Raw genomic sequence first — 26,894 nt, 5'->3', positions numbered from 1 at the left:
CGAAACCTTAATTAACAAAAAAACGGTTATCAATTTTTTGTACCCTCATTTAACCAAAATTAACTGAACCGAACCATTCATATTTTCATATATTTCTAGCTTCTATACCCTCTTTTCATGTATTTCATATTTATATCCCCATTTTATGTATTTATACCTCCATTTCATGTACGAATACATCCATTTCATGTATTTATACCTAAATTTCATGTATTTCTTATCAACACTTTTAGCCCAAGTTTGGTTTTGACTATTAACCGAAATTAAACGAATCAAACAAAAATCCGTCAATCTGACTGAATAAACCTAACTGATTAACTAAAAACGGATTGGTTAATAAAATAGACTAATCGATGACCTCGACCTCGGTTGAGGATAATAATCTAATCGACCGAACTATGCACACCGTGGCATTGTCAGTGTTTATCGTCGTATCGCGCGCGCACCTATCGGTTATTAACCAAAATCGGCTATCGATAAGCAATAACTAAATCGTTAACCTAAACCAAACCGAAAACAGACGAAACCGAACCGAAATCAACCAAAATCTAAATTATCTGAAAACTGAAAACCGAATTAACCAAAAACCAGTTATCAATTTTTTTGTACTCTTGTTTAACCAAAATTAGCTGAACCGAACTAAATCGTTCATATTTTTAAATTTTCTAGCTTTTATACATCCAAATCATATATTTCATATCTACATTTCATATATTTATACTTTCATTTCATGTATTTATATCTCAATTTTTATATATTCTAAGCAAAAGTTTTATGCTAAGTTTGGTTTTTGCTATTAACTGATATGAAATGAACCAAACCAAAAACCGTCAATCTAACCGAACAAACCGAAGTAATTAACCAAAAGGCGATTGGTTAATAAAATAGACTAACCGGTGACTTTGGTTTCGACCACGGTTGAGGATAATAACCAAACCGACTGAACCATGCACAACACAATGAAATGAATTACCCGATTACTTCGCTTTTGATGTATATCTATCACAATGATGCTACAACAAATATTATATGAATAAGAAAACTACAAAAAAACAAGTATCACAATGCTCTCACCACATCGCGCGGGCATCCTGCTAGTAATTATTAGATATAAATCAAGCCGGGCTCAAGCTTTAAACATAGTCCTCTAAACAAACCGAACTCGAGCTCTCTAAAACGAACCGAACTCGCGCTTAGGTTGTTTACACACACCTTGTGCCATATTGAATCCGGGTTTCTAAACGAAGTTCCAGTAGTTTTGAAAAGCAAAACAAAATATAATAGTTCCAATATTTTTGTAAAAAAAATATACAACATATTTATAAAAAGTTGTTTCGAGGGAACCAACATTAATCGTTTTAAAATCAGTTTCCCAATAGTAGCCACTTAGGTTATAGCCTAGTGGTCAAGAGGAATTATCTCTTGTTGGGAGACCAACGTTCAATCGTTGGGAGATGTAAGTATTTAAGGGGAAAAATTAGCCGTTAAAAAAAATTACATACAAGATTACAAACAGAAAACCATGCAACAACCACAAATGCATCATCCCTAAATTTCAAGATCATCCAATGAGAGCTCATTTGTTGTCAGCAGCTTCAGTTTCTGCAAATTCAAATTAAAAAATATCATCAAACAAACACAAACAACTTTTCATAATAATATTGAAAACATTTCTTTCTCAAATCCATCTACGCTTTAATTCGCATATAGACAAGTTACTAACCGTAATGAACTGCGGAGGATCATCAAGACAAGATGAACCTAGAACGATTTCTCTCTTCAATTTATCTGTTAACTTGTGACACACTCGTAGCTGAGAGGAATCGGGTTAAACGTAAGATTAGTTTTTTTTTGTTTATTATATATCCGACAATCCTTTAACAAACTAATAATATACAGACCTCCGATCTAGTTGCACCACCAACGATAAATACAAAAACGCGTCGACCCATTTTCTTAAAATCGCTAGATGTGTGCCTGAGAATGGAATCACTGCAACAAAGGCAAAGGAAAAGTAGAACTCATGTTTTTGTTTTACGTTTTTATTATATAACTGTGAAACTATTAGTCGTGATAATATAATAAGAGTAGAATGCCATCTTCGTCCATAGAGTTTGACCACTTTTGCGAGTTTCGTCCAAAGGTTTGCTTTTCCGCATCTGGATCCAAAAGGTTTAAAATCTTGTCATTTTCATCCGACTCGTTAACTCCATCCATTTTTTAACGTTAAGTTAGGGGTATTTTTGTCATTTTACCTATTTGTTAATGTTTACAAGAAAAGTCATAACTAGAAAGTCAACAGGGGTGGATCTTTATTTCATAAAAGTGTTTTTTTATTTTAATAAAAAATGTCTAATAAGACGGAATTACCCCTCATTTGACGGAGAAAAATGGATGGAGGTAACGAGTCGGATGAAAATGGCAATATTTCAAACCTTTTGGACCCGGACGCGAAAAAAACAAACCTTTGAACAAAAGTCGCAAAAGTGATCAAACCTCTGGGACGAAAACGGCATTTTACTCTAATAACAAATATGGCAGACCTTGAATACCCATCTTCGGAATCTCGAGGCCGGGCCCACGTAGCTGTTCGTCTGGATCTCACTGATTGAGCAGGTGGAACTGCTGACTCAGACTGTGATCTCCCGTGAAAAGTGGGACTCGGATCATTCATACAAGGGTAATCATTCTTCGGCAGTTCATTTTTGCTAAGCTTTTCGATTAAATCCTGAACGATGATGCGCATTGCGCGCTTTTAGTTGGTTCTCTTAAACGGTTGAAGAAAAACGAAAGGAATTCATACCTCGATCATTGGATAAAACCGTGATAACTGCCAGGTTGATTCCTCACCAGCGCGGTGTTTTCTTAACCCATGCTTCTTCTGAATTGATAACAATGTTATTAAGAGACCGCATTCAGAAACAAAAACCGGAAGAATTCATAGGATAGGGCGATACATATTAATATATATTGTTTACCTTGTGAGCATCGAATTTTAAAGTGAAGGCACCGAGTGAGCTCTTTTTAGAATCTGACGAACCCTGGAGAAATCTCATATTGTATATGGCTCTCCTATCATCATCTGGAAGTCCTGCTAACTGGAAAACAGACTAAAAATTATTAACTCCAAAAAGCATATAATGTACAAGTTAAGCCTCGGTGATCGGCGTAGGGATATGTGACATGTGCCAGTTAAGGGTTTCCGAAACAAGACTTTTTTGTGTGTACTAGCTAATAAAAACAAAATTATGTTTTTCGTCCCTGTGGTTTGTTGAAAATGATTCAGGAGACAGTTCCGTGGTGCATGCTTTTTGCAGACGATATTGTGTTGATTGCAGAGACTAAACAGTGCCTGAACGCGAGGTTAGAGGAGTGGCGAGTAGCTTTAGAGGGCAAGGGCCTACGGATTAGTCGATCTAAGACTGAGTATCTACATTGTGATTTTAATGGTGTAGCCGATGATGATGACACCCAAATCACCATTGAGGATCAATTGGTCCCACAGGTAACTAAATTTAAATATTTGGGGTCGTTTGTACAAAGAGATGGTGACATAGATAGTGATGTAACCCATCGCATACAAGCTGGCTGGTGTAGATGGAGGGCGGCCAATGGGGTATTGTGCGATAGGAGGTTCCCAACTAAACTAAAGGGAAAATTTTACAGAGTAGCAGTTAGGCCCGCTATGCTATATAGAACAGACTGTTGGGCTATCAAGAAGACACAAGCGCGCAAGATGGAGGTAGCAGAGATGAGGATGCTGAGGTTGATGTGTGGTCACACGAGGTTAGATCGTATAAGAAATGAGGTTTTTAGGAAAAGATTAGGGGTGGCTAGTATATCAGATAAGATTAAGGAGGGGAGATTGAGATGGTTTGGGCATGTGAAGCGGAGACAAACGACGGCACCCGTTAGAGTAGTGGAAACTCTTACTGTGGAGGGGAGGAGAGGAAGAGGCAGACCCAAACTGACATGGGATGAGCTGATTAGGCATGATTTACTAGAGTTGCATCTTTCTGAGGACATGGTCCAAGATAGGACTGCGTGGAGACGTAGGATTAGGGTTAAGGACTTTTAGGGGATATTGCAGAAAGGTCTTAGGTGTATTTTAGGGACGTAGGTTTTCTTATTTTTTAAGTGACCTTACCGGTGATTGCATTCTTGTGTTCATGCCCAAATGTTGTATGATATTGTATATGATTTACATTATACTATGTCACTATAATAACTTTCTTGGTATTGTTGACTTCTTATTTCTATGTTCTTTGACTTGGTGTGTTGGTATGATGTTCGTTTTGGAGCCGAGGGTCTCTCTGGAAGCAGCCTCTCTATCCCTAGGGATAGAGGCAAGGTCTGTCTACATCCCACCCTCCCCAGACCCTATAAGTAGCTTTGCTATTTGTGGGATTTACTGGGTATGGTTGTTGTTGGTTGTTGTTGTTGGTTTGTTGAAAATAACCATTTCAGTCCATTGGTTTAAAATTGCCAAAACAGTACTGGTACTTCCCCTTTTGTAACAACTACAGTCCACCTTTGTTAACCCCATCCAATTTAATCAAATACCCTATGTTAAGAAAAACTACAAAAAACAAGGGTTAATTACGTTTTTCGTCCCTTTGGTTTGTTTAAAATAACCATTACAGTCTATTACAATCCACCTCCATTACGTTTTTCACTTTTGTAACAATTACAATCCACCTCCATTAACCCCATCCAATTTACCTGTTAAGCTTTTCGTGAAAAGACTAAAAATACCCCTATGTTTAAAAAAACTACAAAAAAACAAGAATTAATTATAAAGCATTATTACCTCCATCAACTTTGCAAGTGTGTCACTCTCAAATTTATCCGGATGGGTTGCAGCATAGATCATTAATAATCGCAATTTACTTTCACGTGGAGCATCCTGTGTAAAAAAAAATTATACATAATGTGCTCAGTCCATCGATGATGTTTGTGTTTTAATCTAACTAGATAACGTTAACGTTTATAACTCACAATTTTTGTTCTAAGGAAGTTAATGACCTCCTTGGTTCCTGCATCTCCAAACACGAGGTCTTGTTCTAACTGTCCCGCTTCTTTAAGGCCCGACTCCCTAATAATTTTGTTGATCTTTTCAGCAATCTGTATCAATCATATCCATACACCATACACAGATTACAACAATTGCAATACAGAATTTTAACAAGTCCCTACATGGTCAACTTACGTCAACATGGAGGGATAGTTTGTCCATTTGTTCACTATATTGCGGCAATGCTTGAACCATCTTTTGCAAGTCTCGAGTAGACAACTCACCGTCACCTCTACACACACAAAAAAGATGTCCATTTATCAATCTTTGGTAGTAATGAAGCCTCATGAAGATCATCACAAAGGCCATAGATCAAAACAAGGTAAAATGGGTCTTTATTATAATTTTAATGCAAGTTAATATCCAATAAACCTGAACCAAATTTAACGCTGATATTTATTAGAAACTGTCATCGTAATCTAAACATGTACTCCCTATGATCCCCCCCTACCCAAGTGTATTCCCACAGGAAAAAGGCCCAGCCCACTGGGTCGAGCAGTAGCCCAGGTCTGGTTGATCCAGTAAATCAGAAAAATAGCAGGAAAACATTTACGGCAACAGTTTCACAGGCGGATTATAAGAATAGTTAGTACCTGCTGTTAGTGATAGTATTAGTGGGAGTCTTTGCTTAATTTTGATGTTTTATGTTTATCAATTAGGGTTTCTACACCTTGTAATCGGAGATCACCCTTCTCGAGCAGTGCCTATCTGTACTTATTTCAATCTAGCAAAGCTGATTTTAGATCCTATCAACTGGTTCCATTGCCAGGAAACATTCACCACTCGCCTACCCAATTCAATCAGATAAGCCATATTCGCAAACCTCAAACAGGGAATTCAATTTCCAGTTCAATATGGAATTGACGTCTCAATTTCTGAAAATCAAGAAACTCTTCATCAATCGCAATTCCAGCCTCACCAAATCTGATCAATCTCTGGAATTCCAGTTCAATCAGGAACGTCTTTGAGTTTAACTGGAACTTCCAATTCGAAAATCCAATCAATTTCAGAAATACAATTTTGACAAATCTGATCAGTTTTCTCAAATTTGAAATCGGGAATGATGGCATCCCAAACTCGAAGCCAACCTGAAGGAATACCGAATCCAGATCAAATTGCTGCCCAGTTAACCGCAATCGCATCCCGACTTGACGCCATAGTGTCTCACATGAAGAAGGATATTGCAGAGATCAAGGCTTGGATGGATGAACCGCAAGGTTTGTTGACAGATTTGGTCAAGGGCATCTCAGCCACTCAAGTGGAACCAACGGTTTTTCCCAGTAAAACCAGCCCTGAACAGAAGACAGGCAGCGAAGTAATGAAGGGGTGTCACTCAGAAACGCCTTTCCTACATGTTAATCCAGATAATGGTGACGGCCAAAAAATGCCCGATGATAGAGCTGTAGATCAGGGGCATCACAAGCCGGTAGTCAATTTGAAAAACAATGTTCAAATGAGGTTCACAGACCTGGATGTCAAGGTGAAGATATGGACATATGCAGATCAAAATCGAAGTGGTCACCTTGGGCAAACAAAGTTTTACAATTATCTGAAACTTGTAATAGTATCAGGGGCTATTCACCACACCATAGTTGTTAATAGCGAATAGCGACAGGGGACCTATATGCTACATAGCGAATAGTGACAAATAGTGACCGCTATTTTATAAATAGCGATACACTAGAAAAAGAATTTTGAAAATTTTTATATGTATATTATATCAAAATACCTTGTTATATATGCTATTTTACATGTATATTTAACAAAAACCTATAAATCCAGCTATTTTATAGCTATATCTAATTGCTATTTACATCAAAAAAAAAACCTAACTGTCGCTATTCACGCTATTGGTCGCTATGACCCAGATAGCGACACTTGGTCGCCTCGCTACATAGCGCGCTATAGCGGTTGCTATAGCCGCTATTGACAACCATGCACCACACTAAGGTCAAGCCAGGAGAAGGGTTCAACACCTACAATGATTTACTGACAAGTGAAATACATTATCAAGTTCCTAGTACTACTGCTAGTAACTTACTGCAAAATGCTAGGAATAAAGACGTAGAAGCAGACTTAAAATGTAGGAACTTATCCGGCCAATTCCCTTCCTCTTGACTTGATGACAAGCGTTTCTCCAGGTGGGAAGTATTGATACGATCCCCCCTCCCCAAGTGTATTCTCGCAGGAAAAAGCCCCAGCCCACTGGGTCAAGTAGTAGTCCAGGTCTGATTGATCCAGTGACCCAGTTCGGATTAGACCTGGCAAACGGGTCGGGTCGGGTTGGGTCGGGTCATGGGTCAAAATGGGTTCGGGTCAAAACGGGTTCGGGTCGAAACGGGTCAATTATAAAAAAAGGGTTGTTTTGGTTCGGGTCGAAACGGGTCCGGGTCGGAACGGGTCCGGGTCAGAACGGGTTTGGGTCGGAATGGGTTTCGGGTCGGGTCGGGTCAGGTTTTTTTTCTTTTTTCTTTTTTTTTAAGACTATATATAGTCTTAAAATGTTGGAAAAAAATAAGTTTCCCGTTACCCAACCTGACTTTACCACAACTACCAAATATCATTGCTAACATTTTATGGTCACCACTTTAGAATGAAAATTTCTGATGTCATAAGCAAAAGAATTCATATTTGAAATGGTCAAAGAAAGTGCTTCTATTACTGTTAAGCCCAGTTCCTCTTGGATAGAAGTTGAGTGAGCTTATCCCTCCATTGTGCTGTAACATAAAGACACTACATGAATTGCTGGCCCATACTCTGTGCTTCTGCAGATTATTACGTCTTCCCCCGTTTCCCTTCAGGACAATTTATGTATTTAAATCACTTTGGGCAACTTTAGACTGTTTAAAAGGGTTGTTTTGGTTTGCGTCGAAACGGTACGCATTGAAACGGTACGGTACGAAACGGTTTGATTCGAAACAGTTCGGTTCGACACGGTACTGGTCGAAACGGTATGGGCCAAAACGGTTCGAGTCGAAACGGTACTGGTCGAAACGGTTCGAGTCGAAACGGTACTGACGAAACGGTTCGCGTCGAAACGGTTTGATTCGAAACGGTACGGATCGAAACGGTACGCGTCGAAACGGTACGGTACGAAACTCGTCGCGATCCGAAACTCATCTCGTGCGGAAACTCGTGTCGGCCCAAAACCCGTTGCGATCCGAAACCAGTCCCGTTCAGAAACCCGTGTCGGCCCAAAACCCGACCCGAACCGACCCCGTTCTGATCCAAAAGCTACGTCGTGCTGAAACCCGTCTCGGCCCGAAACTCAATTTGAACTGAACCTGTTCCGATCCAAAACCCGTTTCGTGCCGTAACCCGTCTCGTGCGGATACGTGTACCGGCTCGAAACCCATTCCGATCCGAAACCTGCCTCATTTCTTTAAGACACTAACCCACATCGACCCATTTATTTAATGATGTCGACCCGTTTTGACCCGAAAATTACAAGATGGAATTTCAAGTGACCCATTGTGACCCATTTAGTTAAAATATCTTACCCAAACCAACCCATATAATTTTAAAAACAACCCAAATTGACCCACTTGGAAGGCTTTGGGTCAAGATTGCCCCCTCTAGTTCGGATCCAGTAAATCAGAAAAATGGCGGGAAAACATTAGCGCCAACAGTTTCCCAGGCGGATTATAAGAATAGTATGAGTCTTTGCTTAATTTTGGTTGTCGATGTTTTATGTTTATCATTAGGGTTTCTACACCTTGTAATTTGAGATCACCCTTCTCGAACAGGGTCTATCTGTACTTTTTCTTACTTAAGTCTAGCAAGCCAATTTTAAATCCCATCAGTTGGTCTATCAAGTTCCAAATATTTATTAATTTATATATATCCAGGAGCGAAAAGAAATAGGAACTTTAATGAAAACTAGATTAAACAAACCTTGAACCATGCATCTGTGCAGCTTTATTCTTTGACACAAAGCTTGTCATCTTGTTATGCAAACGTTCACCAGCCTGACAAGACAAGGTTTTTAGGAAACCATTTGCGCGTATTTGCTCAACACTATTATAGAAATATAAAAAAAAAAATTAAAAACAAAAGAGGCATACATCTGCTATATGCAAATGGCGCATCTCTAGCCATACAGGATCATGATCTTCTAGAAGGACCTCTTTCTTTTCAGGACGACCACCTGTTTTGCTTGCAACCTAAGTAGTATAATTACTCGATGTATAATAGCAAAAGGAAAACGTATCTTGATGAACAATTTATGCCCATAAACCGTTGACTAACCTCGTGAACGTATTTGCTTCCATCCATATTAAGTAAATCATGGCACATAGCATCGTATGTCCATTCGTGAATGACAGGCGCAATCTAAAAGACATAGAAATAAAACAATCAACTGCAAGCTAAAAGAAACCATCAATGTTTTCAGGACCGGATCGGGTATCGAAGCTTTCTCCTTACCGGTCCACTGGTCGGGCCACCCGGACCGGTCAAACCGGATGTAAGAACTGGGTGATGCCATAAATATTATAAAAATAAATAGGGTAAAATAAAAAAATTTAATAAAAATCCGGTTCAACTCCTTAAAATCCTGTTCAACCATCCGGTTTTCCGGTCCGATCGGCTGGGCCGGTCCGGTTTTCAAAGCATTGGTCAAACCATGATCTATGTATTAAGATAAAAAACCTGGTCTATTGATCTATCGAGGATGAGCAAATCGCATGTTTCCGTCTGAGGGAAATTGAAGTTCTTCAGAGATTTATACTTCATAAGACAATTCCAAACAGCAGCAGCGAGCTTTGTAGGGATCAAATCACAAATTGTGGTCATTGTGGTAGGATCAAGGGATTTGGCAGCACGGTAACGTACAAATGGGAACTCCTGAGAAGCGTTAATATAAATTAGAAAGAAAAATAGGTTTTGCATCTCATATTCGGTACCCTTAACCTTGATAAATCTAATAAAGGAAGATAGCATACCAATAATGAAGCAAAGACGGTTGCAATACGGTCAGCCATCACATTTAAACATTCGTCTCCTTTTCGGGTCATTTCCTCATTCCCGTAAAGTTCTCCCAAAGCCATTGTGTTATCAGTTATAAAACACTATTGTAAAAAAAATGGTAGTCAAAACCACAAGGTAGCTTTATAATAAAAGTGGCTTAGAGGTGCAAACAAGCCGAGCTTGAGCTCGATTAACTTATTAGAGCTTGGCTCGGTTCGAGCTTTGTTTTCAAAGCTCGAGCTCGGCTCGTTGGTAATTTCTCAAGCTCAAGCTCACTGATTAATATATTAAATAAAAATAATATAAATAATAGACTCGTTTAGGCTCGCGAGCTCGATAAGTGAAGCTCAGGCTCGTTTATCTAAACAAAGCTTATTTTTAGGTTCGGGTTCGGCTCGTAAACAGATTTATATAAGCTTGGCTCGGCTCGTTTACTAGGCAACATTAATAAGGGATAAATGTTATTAAATACTAAAAAACTAATATTACACCGAGGCTCGGTCGACGAGCCTGACGAGCTTCACATGTCAAGCTCGAGCTCGGGATCGATAAATAAACGAGCTTTATTTTAGGCTCAAGCTCGGCTCGTTTCGAGCTTTTTCTCGAGCCGATTAATAGATTGGTTTTAACAAACCACGTGGGTTCAAAGAAAATATGCATCGCGTTATGAACATTTGCAAATATCTGAGCAAATTGCAATGGTGTGACTCTTATGTATCGCAATTATAACAAGCACAATGCAAATTGCAATATGCACAAATAGAGGTGCAAATAATCAAGTAACTAAAAATATTTTAGTTTAGCAGCATGTGTTACCTGGCTATCAATGGCGAAGTACTCCAAGTTCATCTGCAAATTCCCCTCAAAAGTAAATTCGACTATGAAATCCATTATATTGCAAAAACAAATATTAAAAAAATGAACTTAAACCTCTTTCATAGCACGTAAACGAGATTTTAAATTTGGTTCCTTCTTAATGTAATTAACCAATTCTTTTGGAACGGAAGAACTGAAGAAAACGTAGGCACTGAAAAGAGAAAGAAAAAGAAAACAAATATTAAAGAACCATACATGTAAATACGATACTTTTGTTATACGAGGCATAGGAAACAGTAACATTAAAGAGGGCCTTGATAAGTTGATATCTCACATACTCTCTATAAAGAGGCGTTCTTCCAGCCATGTCAGATAGAAGAATACGGACACTGCATTTTGACAAAAGCAGATGAGGATAGAATAAGCAAAAAATATAATTTGGGAACACAGTGTTAAAGATAATATCAACAACCCAAATATATTATCATTGTTCATTCTTGCACATATGTTGAAGGTTTCCATGATCTAGTTATATTATTTTACATTGGCCTTCTAGATAAACTCACACAAGTGAAAAAAATAAAATCTTATATTTAGTTTCCCAATAATATAATAACTCTGTCCAATTAGCAAGTAAAATTCTGTTTTAACATAAAAAAGGGGCGGGTAGTGACACTGTTGAACTTTCAAGTCAAATCTGTTGCAACATCTATAAGGAAAAAAGTTTTGGTAATTTATCATTTATATGAACCTGCAACTATTTCATACTTGATGGCTTGAAGAATACCCTAGATATTGATTGTTAATATTGCGCTATATAATTATGTAATTCCTTATTTGGATTGATCCGGCTTTCCCATTCGTAAAAGACAACGATATGTTATTTTCGTTTCGGGCCGGTTAGTCCAGGGTCAGTTTTCCATGGTCCCGGACCGAGAACGACCCGAAACTGAATTTGAAAATAATCAGGAACCGATTGATAACGGCTTGTAACAGGTCGGTTTCGGTTAATTATTGGTTATTTCGGGTATTTTCTGGTCGGCCCGAAATACGCTCACCCCTACAGTAAACTAGTAACAGCACAAAATGGTGATAACACAAAATAGGGACAAAACTATAGTTGTAACCATAGTAACAGGAAATGCCAAAAGACCTGCGAACCACGTACCAGATCGTTCGTACCGAATCGCGTACACTCCCAATCGCCTCTGGTACGCGTACTGGATCACTAAATTGAACCGTTCCCGATTGTGTTCTACAATAGTGTTCCAATCGCTAAATTCACGTTTTTAATCAATCTGAAACGCGTTTCCGATTGTAGTGGCCGGCGTTCTGGTACGGCCAGATTCATGTACCGGAAGTTGAAAAGCCAATTGACACTTATTGGAAAGATGTATAACAGTTCTGTTTCCCCTGTTTTTAATTGGCGCTATTAACTTTTCACACTACAATTAACAAACTGTAATTATTACCCATCCCATGTTAACTATAAATACCTGTTGTAACAATCAATTTAATGAAAGATCTATTTTATACTTTATATATATATATATGATACGTGTACCAGACTACAGTGGTACGCCATAGGATACACCGTACCACGTACCGAATTAGCGTTCCCAAATGAACCTACCCCCCAACGTACCGATCTTTAGAAAGGCACGAACTGCGTACCGGTTTCCGTACCGCGTTCCATGTGACTATGGTTGTAACAGATAAAAGAGCTGATATATATGAAAAATGTAGCGCAAATTCCCTTCAAACATAAACTCTCCCCTAACAAAACTAAATGCCAATACCGTGCTAAGGCTAAGGAAACCCAAAGTGTAGCTAAGGCTAACGCCCCAAGAAAAGGCCGAGACAACCCTACACACTCCACTAAAAGTCCATAACGTCTCCAAGAACTCCTATCTTCGAGTGAGACTAGATAGGTTTAGAAAACGAGGAAATACATACAAGCCAGGCATTACAAATGTAATATTTCAAATTATATATTGATTGTAAAAGAGAGAAAAGGAATGAAAACAGGGAAAAAATATTTGAATACTTCTCTTTTGTTGGCTGGATGTAGTACACCGCATCCATCGTGGGCAGTGGTTGCCTTCTCTTGTTTATATCTTCCACCACTGCAGAAAGGAAAAAAACCAGAGTTACATCTTACTAACTTATCATCAATTAAGTTGTGGCAAGCATTAAAAAGGACACGTGAACATAAACAATGCATTTATGCTAGGAGAAACGAAGGAATTTTAAACTTTCGGAGACAGGCATATTACGTCTTACATGAAACTCCTTCATCTGTGATGTCAGCCATCTTGCACGAACATGACATAATTTTAACGGTCACTTTATCCATGATCAGTACCTAATCAAAACAGAGACTGAAAATTTGAAGTAAAATACAAGAGCAAGCTTATCATAAAATAGTTGTTGATCCACGACGAATGAGCACAGATGAGTAATATATAAAAAGGATTAATCACTACAAGTAAAAACTACCAATGTGAAAACAACACCAATACTTTACTCTAAACGAGTCAAACCTTCCAATTTGATTTTGAATCTGGTCTTTTTGCCGACCTGAGCATTTCATACAATAATCCTGCAAGTCGGAAATAATTACCGAATCAACTGATTTATCCTTGAAAATAAATCTACATATTACCATTATACAATTAACATGTTGCCTCTGCTATCAAATAAAGCCAATGAATCTGATTGTAAAGTATGTTCAAAACCAACTAATGATAAGTTTGAGATATAAGATTTACGAAATTCTAAAAATGAACAAACAAGAAAGAATGTACATACTGCACCTTCATCAGCTAGATGCATGTGACAATTCAAATCAACCTAAAAGTTAAAATGGAGAAATCTATACCTAAATAAGTAATTGGTTGCACCATGTGTCACAATTCTATGAGCCCAAGATTCTTGCTCCCGTTTCGCTTATTTCACCCCTTCGTATTCTATTTCTTGATGTAAAAAAGTTAATTCCTAAATCATATCTTATCTCAATATATCGCTTTAAAATTCCTAAATCTTCATTACTGACAAGTGACTATTTACTATTTCTTTTATTCAACCGTGTAATACACGGGTTGCTAATAGGGGTGCAAACGAGCCGAGCGGCTCGCGAGCTACTCGAGATCGGCTAGAGAAAAAGCTCGAAACGAGCCGAGCCTTATCGAGCCCGAGCCGAGCTTGAGCCTCAAAACAAAGCTCGTTTGTTTATCGAGCCCGAGCTCGAGCCTCACATGTGAAGCTCGTTAGGCTCGTCGAGCCTTATCGAGCCTTAGTGTAAACGAGCCGAGTCGAGCCGAGCTTATTTAAACTTGTTTACAAGCCGACCTCGAACCTAAAAATAAGCTTATTTAGTAAACGAGCCCGAGCCCGAGCTTTACTTATCGAGCTCGCAAGCCTAAAAAGTCTATTATTTATATTGTTTTTATTTAATATACTAATTAATAGATAATAAACGAGCCGAGCTCGAGCTTGATAAAATACAAACGAGCCGAGCTCGAGCTTTGAAAACAAAGCTCGAATCGAGCCGAGCTCTCATAAGTTAATCGAGCTCGAGCCTGGCCGAGCTCGGGCTCGGCTCGGCTCGTTTGCACCCCTAGTTGCTAACCTAGTAAGAACATATTTAAGAGACAAGTGATATACTGATATGAATGTGTGGTGATCAATTTCGAAGATTGTTACATTCTAGTGAAAACTCATAGCTAACAGCCCTTCCACATTGTGAACTTCTAAGCTTCTAAAAGTTCAAACTCGTTTTCTTCCAGTATTCTCACTCAAAATTTGATATGTCTAATGACATACGATATTTATTATTAATATAGCATAGTTTAACTCAGTTAGGAGTGATTCACATTCGAGTTATAAATAATCTCCTTTGTTTTATATTCAACGCATTGAGAAAAAATCCCCATATATTTGGTGCTGGAATGATCATGTGCATAAGCAGTCCTCTCTATTTGAAGCCCTAGAAGCATCTTAGATCACCAGAACAAGCCAAAAAATTACACACTTATAAAATCCCATACGCTAATCCATCATCATCATCATCATCATACTCAGTAAATCCCACCAATAGCAAGCTAAGGTAGGGTCTGAGGAGGGTATAATGTAGACAACCTTACCTCTACCCCGTAGGAATGGAGAGGCTGCTTCTAGTGAGACCCCCGGCTCGATAGTAGTTTTGCATCAAGCCTTGGACATAAGGCACATAACACTCAGCAATTGGGACAAAAGCCGATTAATGCATGTACCCCCTTGTCTTTCGGCTATCAACGTCACCACATGATGCATGATCAACCGTCCCTCGCTTTTAAACGTTATTTTCACGAAATTAGTAAAATAACGTTAAAATTAGTGCACTTTCACTTTTGGCCCCCGAGGGCCCACGCATATATACATTATATGCGCATACCACAAGCGGGGCGTGATCCATACAAAAATCAATTTAACAGGGCTTCAATTTTAGTACTTGGTTAACCTGATTAAAAAAACAATTGTACTTAAGACCTTGATTTCAAAAAGCGATAGGCGCACAAAAGCAATGAGGTCTAAAATTGAGGCGCGAAGCGCAAAAGCGGTGGGCTTTACCTGAGGCGCAAGGTGATTATATATATTTTTTTATATATCCCATAGGCTTTTAGCTTCCTTAACCAAAATATAGCTACAAATAAGGGTTTTATACCATTTTACCTACATGTACAAGCCAAATAAAAAACCCTAAATTTTGCGCCTTTTGGGCGCTTGTATTTACTCTAGGCGCTGAGCGAAAAAGCCCCAACACTTGCGCCTCCCTGAGGTGTGCTTTATAAAACCAAGCTTAAGACTCACATGTGATGAGTTTTAGGGTCATTTAGTCGGTGTCGCTTAGCAAAAGAACAAGGCTGTAACAATTTTGTTAGCCTAGGGCAGAAATTACCAGAACACAACTACAACTACAACAACATACCTAGTAGAATCCCACTCATAGCGAGGCTATTGTTGGGGTGGTCTGGGGAGGGTGGGATGTAGGCAAGCCTTACATCTATCCCAAGGGATAGAGAGGTTGCTTCTAGTGAGACCCCCAGCTCAAAGTCATAACTACACATAGAAGTCAAAGTAAGATGTACATAGCTACTAAAAAAACTCTACATTTGCTGAAACGTATAACATGAATAAGTACCACAACAACCAGATACATAAACAAGCGATAACATGCAATGACCACCCAAAACAACACTAAGAAGTAAGAACCTATTCTTGTAAGGTAAGAACAAAGAATAAACCGTACCCTTCTCCTAACAAATCATGAATTGAACACCACCAACGTTAAAAATGCAAACCAGAATAACAAATATTGCAACTAGCCAACTAGCCTAACAAACTATATATTAGAGGAAACCTAATCAAATCATATTCGTTAATTATGTTAAAGATTATACAATAAACCCTAGCTAATATATTATCTCTAATATCTATCGCTAACACTCACAAAACCTCCTCTCCTCTCTCCTCCACCGGCCACCTCTAGCCCTCTCTCGTCTGCATTGGCGTTCGCAGCGTAACGTCTTAGAAACAGAAACTGTCAGGTTTCCAAGCCTCATCTAACTCAACTCTAAATACATTTCCATCTAATAAAACAAATGAACAGTAAAAATAACATAACTAAAATACAGTTTCATAAAGCATATATTTCATAAAAATCTACACAACTGTAGAATCCCCTAACTCCTGTTGGAGGTTAATGAGACTCGTCAACGCTCCGACGGGCCTTCCTTTTAGACTACAAAACAAAGCACCATTAGCCTCGTCATGGAGGGCCCCGGTTACTCTCCCTAACACATTTACTCCAAACATTCTCTAAGCCACATTGAATACTTAGAATCTAGGATTCACACCATATATTCCGGCGGCATCAGCATCAGCACGTCGAAATAACCTTACATCTCGGGCAAGTTTACTTAATCTCACGCCGGAGCTTGGTCACGGATCCCCCCTCCGGGGCCCTCCGTGACGAGGCTAACCGTGCCTTGTTTTGCAGGCCAAAAGGAAGGCCCCTCGGAGCGTTGACGAGTCTCATCAACCTCCAACCGGAGTTAGGGGATTCAACAACAACAAACATTACTTTTTCATCTAAACTCTCTATTTCTACATCTCGTAATATAATCACTTAAATCATGTATCTTATATCATACAATAACTGAACATAAACTCCAAAATTCAACTCCATAAGTTGCACATATCATCATCAATTCAAACACATATACATACAAAAAGGAAAAGGAAAAGGAACTGACGATCACGAGTAATTTGTCTGAAGTTTTTGTACTCGCTGCCTCCTTGAGAAGATGTTTCAGAATCTGACATCGACATAGTTGATTTGAAGAGCTAATGCGTGAATTGATCAGAGAAGTATGATAGATCGTGGAGATTTTGGTTGTATGAATGGTGGTTTTGAAGATGAATGAGAGAGAGAGAGAGAGTCGTGATGGTGAATGTGGGTTGACTTATTCGTAAACGGATGTTGAAATGGTTTGTTTGTACCCGACTTTTATTCGACTTTGAAAACGGGTGCTTTAGATGGTTGCTTGACGCCGTTACTGATTGTTGCTCAAAAGAGCAAAGGGTTTCAATTATTGTCAAATGAAACCCTGATGTGGATATTTCGTCACACTATGCCATACATCGTTAGTCAACTGTTAGTTTGAGGGTTATATGTGTCATTTTACCTTCGAAGCTTACCAACCACACTTCGGGTTTATTTATTTACCTTTTAACGAGGCTCTTAATAGTTCAGACCTCTTACTGGTTAAGCACTTAATGGTTCAGACTGTTTTTTTTTTTTTTCACGAGCAAATGTCTGAATGGTTCAGACATTTGCCTCTGAATGGTTAAGCATTGTACTGAGTCTGAATAGTTAAGACCTCTAATCTGAATTGGTCAGACATTTGCCTCTGAACGGTTAAGCATTATACCAGATCTTAATGGTTCAGACCTCTTACTTGTTCAGCACTTAATGGTTCAGACCTCTTACTCGTTCAGCACTTAACCATTCAGAAGTTGCCAAACAACCCTTTCATCACCTCCCTTATCTTTAGTACTCACATTCTATTCTGACACCCTTACTTAACCCATTCTTCACTTTTTTTCCTCTCTCACACACATAGTGTAACCGGTCAACACCAACAACCACCACCCCCGTCTAACCTGCCACCACCAACCACGCGCTGAGAATCGTCCACTTCTTCATCTAAACCGAACCCACCTCATCACTCATACCTTCGTTTCTACACCTGAACCGAACCCACTTTCATTAATAACTAAACATCCAAACCCATTTTGGTTAATAACTAAATAACCGAACCCATATCAAATTCTGCAACAATATGTGGGAAGAAGATAACCCATATCAAATTCTGCAACAATAGGATTAAACCCAAGACAGTAAACCCAATCTCCCGAGGATTAAAAGCATTCTCTTTGTACATAGAAAGTGTATAAATTGTTTTTGCTGCCCGCTGTGCTGACGGATCCGTCTGCTTATATTTTCCAGCCTCCCCCCAGCGGGGGAAGTGGTGCTTCTTTTGCAGAAGCGAAAAAACCTATCCGGGTGAAGGTCACCGGGAGAAAGTACATGGCTGCCGGGGCCACTACTTTCGTTACTGCTATCAGCGTTTCTGTGCCCGTAGGGGGCGTCACTATTACATCCGCTGCTGCCGAGTTGGTTAGTCCAACCCGCGCTTTGAAAAACGCAGGATTGTTCCTCCCTTGATTGCTTTTCAAGCGATCCAAACCGCCCATGTCTTACCCACTGGTGAGTAATTTTACTTGTGAATATGTAAAACCGGTTAGGATCCTTCAATGATATCAAACTCTAACTTGTGAAGGTGCGGAAAACAATCACAAGCCGATTCAAGAACAAATAGATAATCAAAACAATAATGATTAAATCACAAACCAGAATATCTTGCATTCAAAGATGAACTAAGACTGATACAAGATTCCTTGTGTACTTCGGCTATCCTTTTCGAAAGCTTTTCTTCTGTTTTCAACATCAGTTGGATCAGAAAATTCTTGCCCAATTTCTTTTCCAACTTTTCACGTAGATCATAAACCATAGTAAACAGCAAACTGACATCTCCTTGAAGTTGTTCAATTTGTTGATTCTTTTGCACGATAATATCTTCAAGTTGGATGATCTTGGCTTCCTTATGAATTGAATCTTGCTCAACCACAATCAATCTTTTCTTCATTTCTCTCATACTAATGAACTCATCATCATCGCTTGAATCGTCAAACTGCATTCCAAACGGTTCTTCAGGTCTCTTACCACTTGAACTGCTAGGCATATCAAGATCTACTCTAGAAGGACCTGCAGATTCAGTAGCACTAGGTAGCGTTGTCTCAACAGCAGTATCAACATTAACACTTGTAACCTGAACATCTGCAGTGGTGGTCTCCAAAACATCTCCTTGAGAATCAGTGTTTAACTCAAAGATATCTTCAATTGTAGTGGTGGTGTCAGAGACATTCATCTCAAAATCAAAATCATACAATCCATCTTCATCTTCAGCAGTACACACAGGTTGATCTTTGCTCTGCTCAACATACATTCCAAGTCGAGGATCCCTCCTTTTCCGCTTCAATGGTAGGGAATCAGAATCCTTTGGGTTCTCACTAGGCTCTTCACTAGAAACTGAAAGATCAGAAGGAGGATTTCCCATCTTTTCAGTTACAGATTTTAACAGCAAGGCCAAACTTTCAGCAGAAATCACAGGTGGAACAGTAGTAACAACAGTAACAGTTCCAGCTTCAGGAGGAAGCTCTTCATCTTCCCCAGAATCACACATAATCTCAATGCCTTCATCGTCAGAATCAATGGTTAAAAACTATATCTCAGGCTCATCTTCAACACTTCTTTGAATATCATGTTCTTTAGCAACAATAGCATTTGCAGGTGCATCATTTACTTGAACAGGTTGCACTATCACTGGATTAGCAACAACATCTTCAGTCTCTGTAAATTGACCAAATTTCTCTAACGGAATTAATCCTTCAAATTTCTTTTCAGTACCCTTCTTTGGAGTGAGAGCACCAAAACAGGCTGGACCCATGGGCTTCAATTCCAATGTGTTTCCAGATCTCACCAACTCTGGATATCGAGCATTAAGAATCATTTGCAAAAACCTTGGATACATGAGAAATTTGTCCTTTCTGACTCCTAACACATTTCTCTTCATAGCTTCCAAAACATACTTTGAATAATTGAAAGGCTCGTTTGTTATCACACAGACAAGAGCAGCAGCTTGTGTACTGTTCAACTGATCAGTGCCTCCCCTGTTCTCTGTTATACACAAAAGAAACATGTGCAACAGAAGTCGCCAATAAGGATGCACAAACTTCTTAACCAGAGGTGGATACTTCTCTTCATAACTCAACCTAGGCAATATTGCTTCAACTGTGCCAGCGGGAAGCTCAATCGAATCTGTTTCTTGATCATTGAACTGTAAAGCTTCTCGAATCATCTGTTCTGTCACAGTGACAACCTTCTTTTGAACTTCAGAAACGATAACTCCCTTTCCTTCAACAACTTCAATTTTCGCATTCTTCCAAAACTCTTGAATAAGATTTCCGTAGATAACTGGATTTTCTCGTAGTGCGTGAACTATACGACAGCTGTTGAGACCTTTCATCAATGAAGTATACATCCTCCTGTGTTTCTCTGGCGGAGGTGCTAAGTATCCTACCTGATTATGCGTCGAAATGAATTTCAAATCCATAATCTGCATAAAACAAAAATGCATTACAAACATTGACATTTATATTTGTACAAAATTTCAAAATTGCAAAGTCAACATTTGGAACTCATCAATCAGCACCATAACTCAGATTTTTTAAATCTTGACTCGAGACTGTTGCTTTTGACTCGAGACTATGAGTCGAGACCATGAGTTCTCGAGTCGAAATCATGAATCACAAAGTCGAGATCATGAGTCGAGACTTTGAGATCTCGAGTCGAGACCTTGAGTCGAGACCTTGAGATCTCGAGTCACAACCATGAGATTGCGACTCGTAACCACTGGTCTCGAGTCCTTATGTTATCTGAGTCGAAACCCCACAAACAACTTTATCCTTTCAAACTTTAGGATCAAAATCCCAAAAACATCTGATGATTTGTTTGAAGACCAAAATATATTAGAAACTAGGGTTCTTGACAATCTTCAAATCTTCATCAACACATCATCAGATCTGCATAACACCTGCAAAACTTCAATCAAAACATCAAGATACCTTCAAAAACTGATGAGTCGAGACCGGAAACAGAATATGATGAATCGAAACCGGAGAATCACGTCGGAAACAAGAGCAACTTGCCGGAACTTTGAGAGAGAATATCAGAAGGTCTCAAGTGAGAAATGAGGTCTCGACTCGAGACCTGTGTTTTATACCTCAAAACCAAGTGACCGGGCCTTTGACTTTGGGCCGAGACCAACCAATTGGGCCAAACTGACTTAAGGATTTCTTTTGATAAAACGATTTATAATAAAAATCCTTTTTAATAAACCAGTTATAATAATCCATTAAACTTTCTGAGCATTATAAAAGCAAAAACCTAAAACACAAAAAAAAACAAATAACAAAAACTGTTATTTTAAAAAAAAAAAAATAGGAAATTTACAAAATTACTCAGGGATCAAATCACGAGGTTTCGGGCTTAACTTCACTTATCAACATTGATCTACTACCGAATGATCTAGACGATTGCCAGTATATTTGTCCACCTAAACTCATTTCCCAGACCTGTTCCATATAACTGCCTGTAACATATTTTATCATGTTTTGATTTCTTAACAATGAACACCCAAATAAATACTAATCAAATCCCGGAAATATAAACAGAACACTCTATCATGCAAGTATTTTCCCTACCACATATTTCACAAGTCCAATCCAGATCTCTGAAAGCTTAACTGGGAATAGATTAAGAAAAGAACAGAATAGATCTTTTGCAGAGATGATGTAATATACATATCAAATGAGTTTTTCTCAATTTGATATAGGTTTCTTGGGGTTTCTTTTGGGCACTAGAGGGCCTCTTTCGGGTGTATTAGATCTACAGCGCGACAACGTACAGCTAGGTCAGCATGTATTTGGATGCAGCAAAAGCTGTCGTTGCCTAGCACCTCCAGGTCAGCATGTATCTGGATGCAGCAGAGGAGGTACACGACTTTTTCAGAGAAGATTTCAGAGTCAGATCAAAATTGTGTGTATCGGGACAACATACAGACATTCAAATAGACATGAGCTAAATCCAAGTGATTTTCTTTCCTGGGGTCATGTACTATTTTAGTTCTAAACAGAAACAGCCAATGTTTCCAGTCTAAAGAGTAGAGCCTACCAACACATCAATACTAGAGTCAAACTGTTTCGATACTGGTCTTACATGAGTCAGCCCTTGACCATAATGTGAAAATTCATTTCATTTCCCAGTCATGCAACGCCTCTTTTTGTATTTTTCAAATTTTTTATTGTTTTTGTATTTTTCAAATTTTTTTATTGTTTTTGTATTTTTCTCCCCCTAAATTTGAGCATAAATAAAAACTACCTAAGAATAGAAAACTTTATGAACAAATTTACCTACGAAACAAGAACATGCTCAGTCAGTGAAACAGATCATTTTCAGAAAATCCACAAGCACTTTAAATTTTGAGCTGCTGACAGGTTTGGTGAACAAATCGGCAGCATTTGCATCTGTGTCGATTTGCTCAAGTGTAATAAGACCTCTGTCGAAGCAGTCTCGAATGAAATGAACTTTTATGTCTATGTGCTTGGTTTTGGAGTGAAAAACAGGATTTCTAACAATTTGTATTGCAGCATCATTATCGCAGTAAATAGTAGTGTTGAGATAAGTCAAACCGTAGTCCTGCAATTGATGTTGCATCCACACCACTTGAGAGAAAGATGCAGAGGCAACAACGTACTCAGCTTCAGCTGTAGATATCGCCACCGTTTGTTGTTTCTTGCATTGCCAAGAAATGAGCCTGTCACCCAGAAATTGACATCCAGCTGATGTAGATTTCCTGTCACTATCAGTACCTCCAAAGTTGCTATCTGAAAATGCAAACAAGTCAAAATTGGAATCCCTCAGATACCACAGACCAAACCGAGGTCGGCCTTTAAGGTACCGAAAGATTCGTTTAACAACAGTAAGATGAGAAGTTTTAGGATTAGCCTGATATCTTACGCAGTTGCAGACAGCAAACATGATATCCGGACGGCTAGCTGTCAGATACATCAACGACCCGATCATAGACCTATACTGACCTTGATCCACAGGAGATCCTTCTTCATCTTCAGTCAATAACGGTCTCTCTGCCATTGGTGTTTCAGCTGGTTTTGCGTCTGAAAACTTGAATTTTGCTAGCACGTCATCCACGTACTTCCCTTGATGAATAAGAATGCCTTGAGAATTCTGCTTGACTTGTAGACCCAAAAACAGTGTCATTTCCCCGAGAGCACTCATTTCAAACTTCTTTTTCATAACTCTCCCAAACTCCTTGCAAAGCTCCTCACTTGTAGACCCGAAAATAATATCATCAACATAAATTTGAACTAAGATCTGATCCTTGCCCACTTTCTTGATAAACAGAGTCTGGTCTATCGTGCCACGTGTGTACCCATGAGCCAAAAGATGTTCAGTTAGTGTGGCATACCAAGCTCGTGGTGCTTAGTATAATCCATACAATGCCTTGTCTAGCTTGTAGGCATATTCTGGATGATCTGAATGCACAAAACCTGGTGGCTGCTCAACAAAGATTTCTTCCTTCACATCTCCATATAGAAACGTTGTCTTGACATCCATCTGATATACAGTGAACCCCATATATGACGCGTAAGCTAAGAAGATCCGGATGGCTTCAAGTCGGGCAACCGGAGCATATACTTCATCATAATCCAGACCTTCTATTTGTCGAAAACCCTGAACCACCAGCCTCGCTTTATTTCGAACAATAACCCCTGCAGAATCTTGTTTGTTTCGAAACACCCATCTAGTTCCAAGTTTGCGCTTTCCCTTTGGTAACTTGACAAGTTTCCATACGCCAAGCTTCTCAAACTGGTTCAGCTCTTCATGCATAGCATCTACCCAGCCTGGTTCCTGCAAAGCTATATCAACAGTTTTAGGTTCGATTTGAGAAATGTAGCAAGAATATAAGCAAGTATTGATGGTTCCTGATTGGCTCCTAGTTAAAACTCCTGCATTTACAGGACCAATCACATTCTCTATAGGGTGATTTCGTCGGACACTTGTGGGTATTGCCAGGTCAGGTACGGTCTCGTCTTCAGTGGTGGTGTTGCTAGACTCCCCCTCATTAGATGCTGCAGTATGATGAACGAATGGAGTGGTAACAATGCAATCTTCAGGAATGGGTTCAGGAAATAGTGTAGATCCGGAACCATTAGATGCAGAACCACCAGTTGAAGCACCTTCAGGGGATTGATGGGACGTTTGCTGAGGCGTAGGATGCTACAAAAACACCATTCCCGGCGGATCAATGGTATAATGTCTGACGCTTCCTTCTGTCTGTTCTTCTTCTTCAGTGTCCTCAAAAGACAACGGTTGTTTTGGAATAGACACACCTGCATCTGAAAAATCACTTGATGAAATGTTAAATGACTTAAACAATTCAGAATAGTCGTATAACCAATCTGGTCCGACTCTAGCATCCGTAGCGTTTTCTTCAAGCCACTCAATGTTGCACGACTCGACGACCTTTTTAGTTACTTTGTTGTATACCCTATATGCAGAGCCTTTAGCATATCCAACAAAGAAATATTCGTCCCCTTTGACCTCAAACTTTCCATTAGAGTCCATGAGTAATAATACACAAGGACATCCAAAGATACGAAAGTGTGAAACCGAAGGTTTACGTCCTTCCAGAATCTCATAAGGAGTTTTCATATGACGTTTATATACTAAAGCATGATTCTGGACGTAACAAGCCGTGCTAACAGCTTCGGCCCAAAAGAAACTAGGAAGCTTCGAGTCAGCCAGCATAGTTCGTGCAGCCTTGATAAGAGTACGATTTCTTCTTTCAGCTACTCCATTTTGTTGAGATGTTCGTGGTGCACTATACTGACGATCAATTCCCTTTTCTGTGCAGAATGTGTCCAAAGTAACATTCTTGAATTCTGTCCCATTGTCAGATCGAATAACCTTCACCTTGGTGCTCGCTTGATTTTCAGCCAGAGTGATGAATTGTTTCACTAAGACTGCAGTTTCATTCTTGTGACTGAGAAAATAGACCCAGGTGTAATGAGAGTAATCATCGACAATTACAAGACAATAAGCTTTCTTGCCAATACTCAACACATTCACTGGACCAAAAAGATCCATGTGAAGTAATTCAAGCACGGCTTTCGTCGAGGGTGCAAGTTTAGCCTTGTGAGGTTTTCGATGAGCTTTTCCTTTTGCACAAGCAACACACTTTTCAACCAACATGAAATCTTTTATTGGAAGATCACGTACTAATTGACCTTTAGCCAGTCGGTTCAAATTCTTCATGTTCACATGCTCAAGGCGACGATGCCACAGTAGACCATCATGTTCTGAAATCTTCGAGAATAGGCAAGTAATTTCTTCACACGGTTTCTTGTCCATATCAATCACATAAGCATTTCCTCGTCTCTCTGCTGACATTAAGAACCAATCTTCTGGAATGACAATCCCAGGTTTAAGAACATGACATCCTTTCTTTGTAAAGTGAACTGAATTTCCTCGATCACAAATCTGAGAAATGCTCAACAGATTGTGTTTCAGTTCTGGAACATAGTTAACATTCTTGAAGCTTAAAACGCCGTTTTGTACGGTTCCTTTCAATGTGATTCTGCCTGATTCTCCTCCCACAAATGAGACATATCCACCATTAAATTCTTTGACATTCACCAGTTGGGATAAGTCTCCTGTCATGTGCCTGGAACAGCCACTATCCATGTACCAGAGGCGCACGGTAGTCCTCCACAGCTGTTCCTGCATGATTAGCGGGATTAGTTAGATTTAGGAACCCAACCCATAGTGGATCTGGGTTTTCCTTGTGCATCAATGTAAGTCACTCTCTGCGACACTAAATTGTCTTTATTTAAAAACTTCGAAGTATTTCTAATGGCAAAATTTCGACAACATGTATGAAATGGATTGGATTGCGTGGCCTTAGCTTTAGGTTTCCAATGCTTGTTTGACCAGTTAGAATTGTAGTTACCAAAGGCATTATGTTGATTTCTTCGAAAATCATTTTGTTGATTATGATTTTTGCGTTTGGCTGCATTCCAATCCTGATCAGAAGGTTTAGTCTTGCGATAGTTGTTTTTCATTGTCTTAGTCTTTCCAGTCGTCATTGACTCTAAACAACGATATCGGTTAGACTTGACCTTCTGATCTTGCACAAACTTCCTCTTGTACGATGCCCTTGGGAGTTGAACACAATTTCTGGCAATGTGGCCCGCGATGCCACAGTTAAAACATGTTTGACGTTTCATTTTGTGAGTATTTTGAGAATTTTTGCAAGATTTGCTTGGTTTTGAATGATTTGGCGTTTTAGTTTTCTGAACATGTTTTGTTTGTGGTTGTTCTGAGCATTTTGGTGGCTGTTTATCTAATGACTCCTCACTTATCTCAATTCCCTTTTCTTCATTGCTAAATTCAGGTTCAGTATTTGAACATGTAGAAGTCTCATCAATATGCATTTCCTCAACACATTTATCATGTGAAACTAATTCAGGTTCATTATTTGAACATGTAGAAGTCTCATCAATATGCATTTCCTCAACGCATTTATCATGTGAAACTAATTCAGGTTCAATTTCAACTACAGTTTCCAATGGGGTCCCACTAGATTCAACATTAGGGACACCCACTGAGACAGATTCAGAAGAAGAATCAGGATACTCTTGATTTTCTTGAGAAGTCGTTTCAGTGGTTTCACTGAATGCGTCCTGAGGGACCTCACCTGTAATACTGTCATCAACTGAAACGTTAGAA

General features: G+C 39.1%; 1 protein-coding gene across 5 annotated transcripts; it reads right to left on the bottom strand.

Moving 5' to 3' along the window:
* Positions 1-1,267: 1,267 nt before the first annotated feature.
* On the bottom strand, positions 1,268-17,403 carry LOC110926237 (SNARE-interacting protein KEULE). 5 transcript variants are annotated; one of them, XM_022169994.2, is made up of 21 exons: positions 17,155-17,403; positions 13,402-13,460; positions 13,142-13,223; positions 12,906-12,984; positions 11,197-11,247; positions 10,973-11,069; positions 10,859-10,891; positions 10,018-10,143; positions 9,725-9,919; positions 9,323-9,406; positions 9,139-9,237; positions 8,969-9,042; positions 5,210-5,306; positions 4,999-5,124; positions 4,811-4,906; positions 2,979-3,098; positions 2,804-2,881; positions 2,544-2,728; positions 1,902-1,992; positions 1,724-1,813; positions 1,268-1,602 (listed from the first exon to the last, which is right to left on the bottom strand). In XM_022169994.2, the coding sequence occupies exons 1-21, from the start codon at positions 17,228-17,230 to the stop codon at positions 1,549-1,551; spliced, it is 1,992 nt and encodes a 663-aa protein (XP_022025686.1). In that variant the 5' UTR covers positions 17,231-17,403; the 3' UTR covers positions 1,268-1,548. The 5 variants fall into 5 exon arrangements, with proteins under 5 accessions (XP_022025686.1, XP_022025687.1, XP_035842993.1 ...); XM_022169995.2 differs by having other exon boundaries at positions 13,135-13,223; positions 17,155-17,378; XM_035987100.1 differs by having other exon boundaries at positions 11,193-11,247; positions 17,155-17,356.
* Positions 17,404-26,894: the final 9,491 nt, after the last annotated feature.

This window comes from Helianthus annuus, chromosome 17 (genome assembly GCF_002127325.2).
Source record: "Helianthus annuus cultivar XRQ/B chromosome 17, HanXRQr2.0-SUNRISE, whole genome shotgun sequence".
NCBI lineage: Eukaryota > Viridiplantae > Streptophyta > Magnoliopsida > Asterales > Asteraceae > Helianthus > Helianthus annuus.
The sequence above is the reverse complement of the archived record's forward strand: the minus strand, read 5'-3'. Positions and strand labels throughout refer to the sequence as shown.

What these genes read in the sequence shown, in the direction of transcription:
- LOC110926237 (XM_022169994.2), bottom strand. Translation starts at nt 17,230, where the DNA reads ATGTCGATGTCAGATTCTGAAACATCTTCTCAAGGAGGCAGCGAGTAC. An exon ending in GCCATTTGCATATAGCAGAT is followed by an intron (nt 9,043 to 9,138) that starts GTATGCCTCTTT and finishes TTGTCTTGTCAG; the next exon opens with GCTGGTGAACGTTTGCATAA. An exon ending in TCCGAAGATGGGTATTCAAG is followed by an intron (nt 1,993 to 2,543) that starts GTCTGCCATATT and finishes CCTTTGTTGCAG; the next exon opens with TGATTCCATTCTCAGGCACA.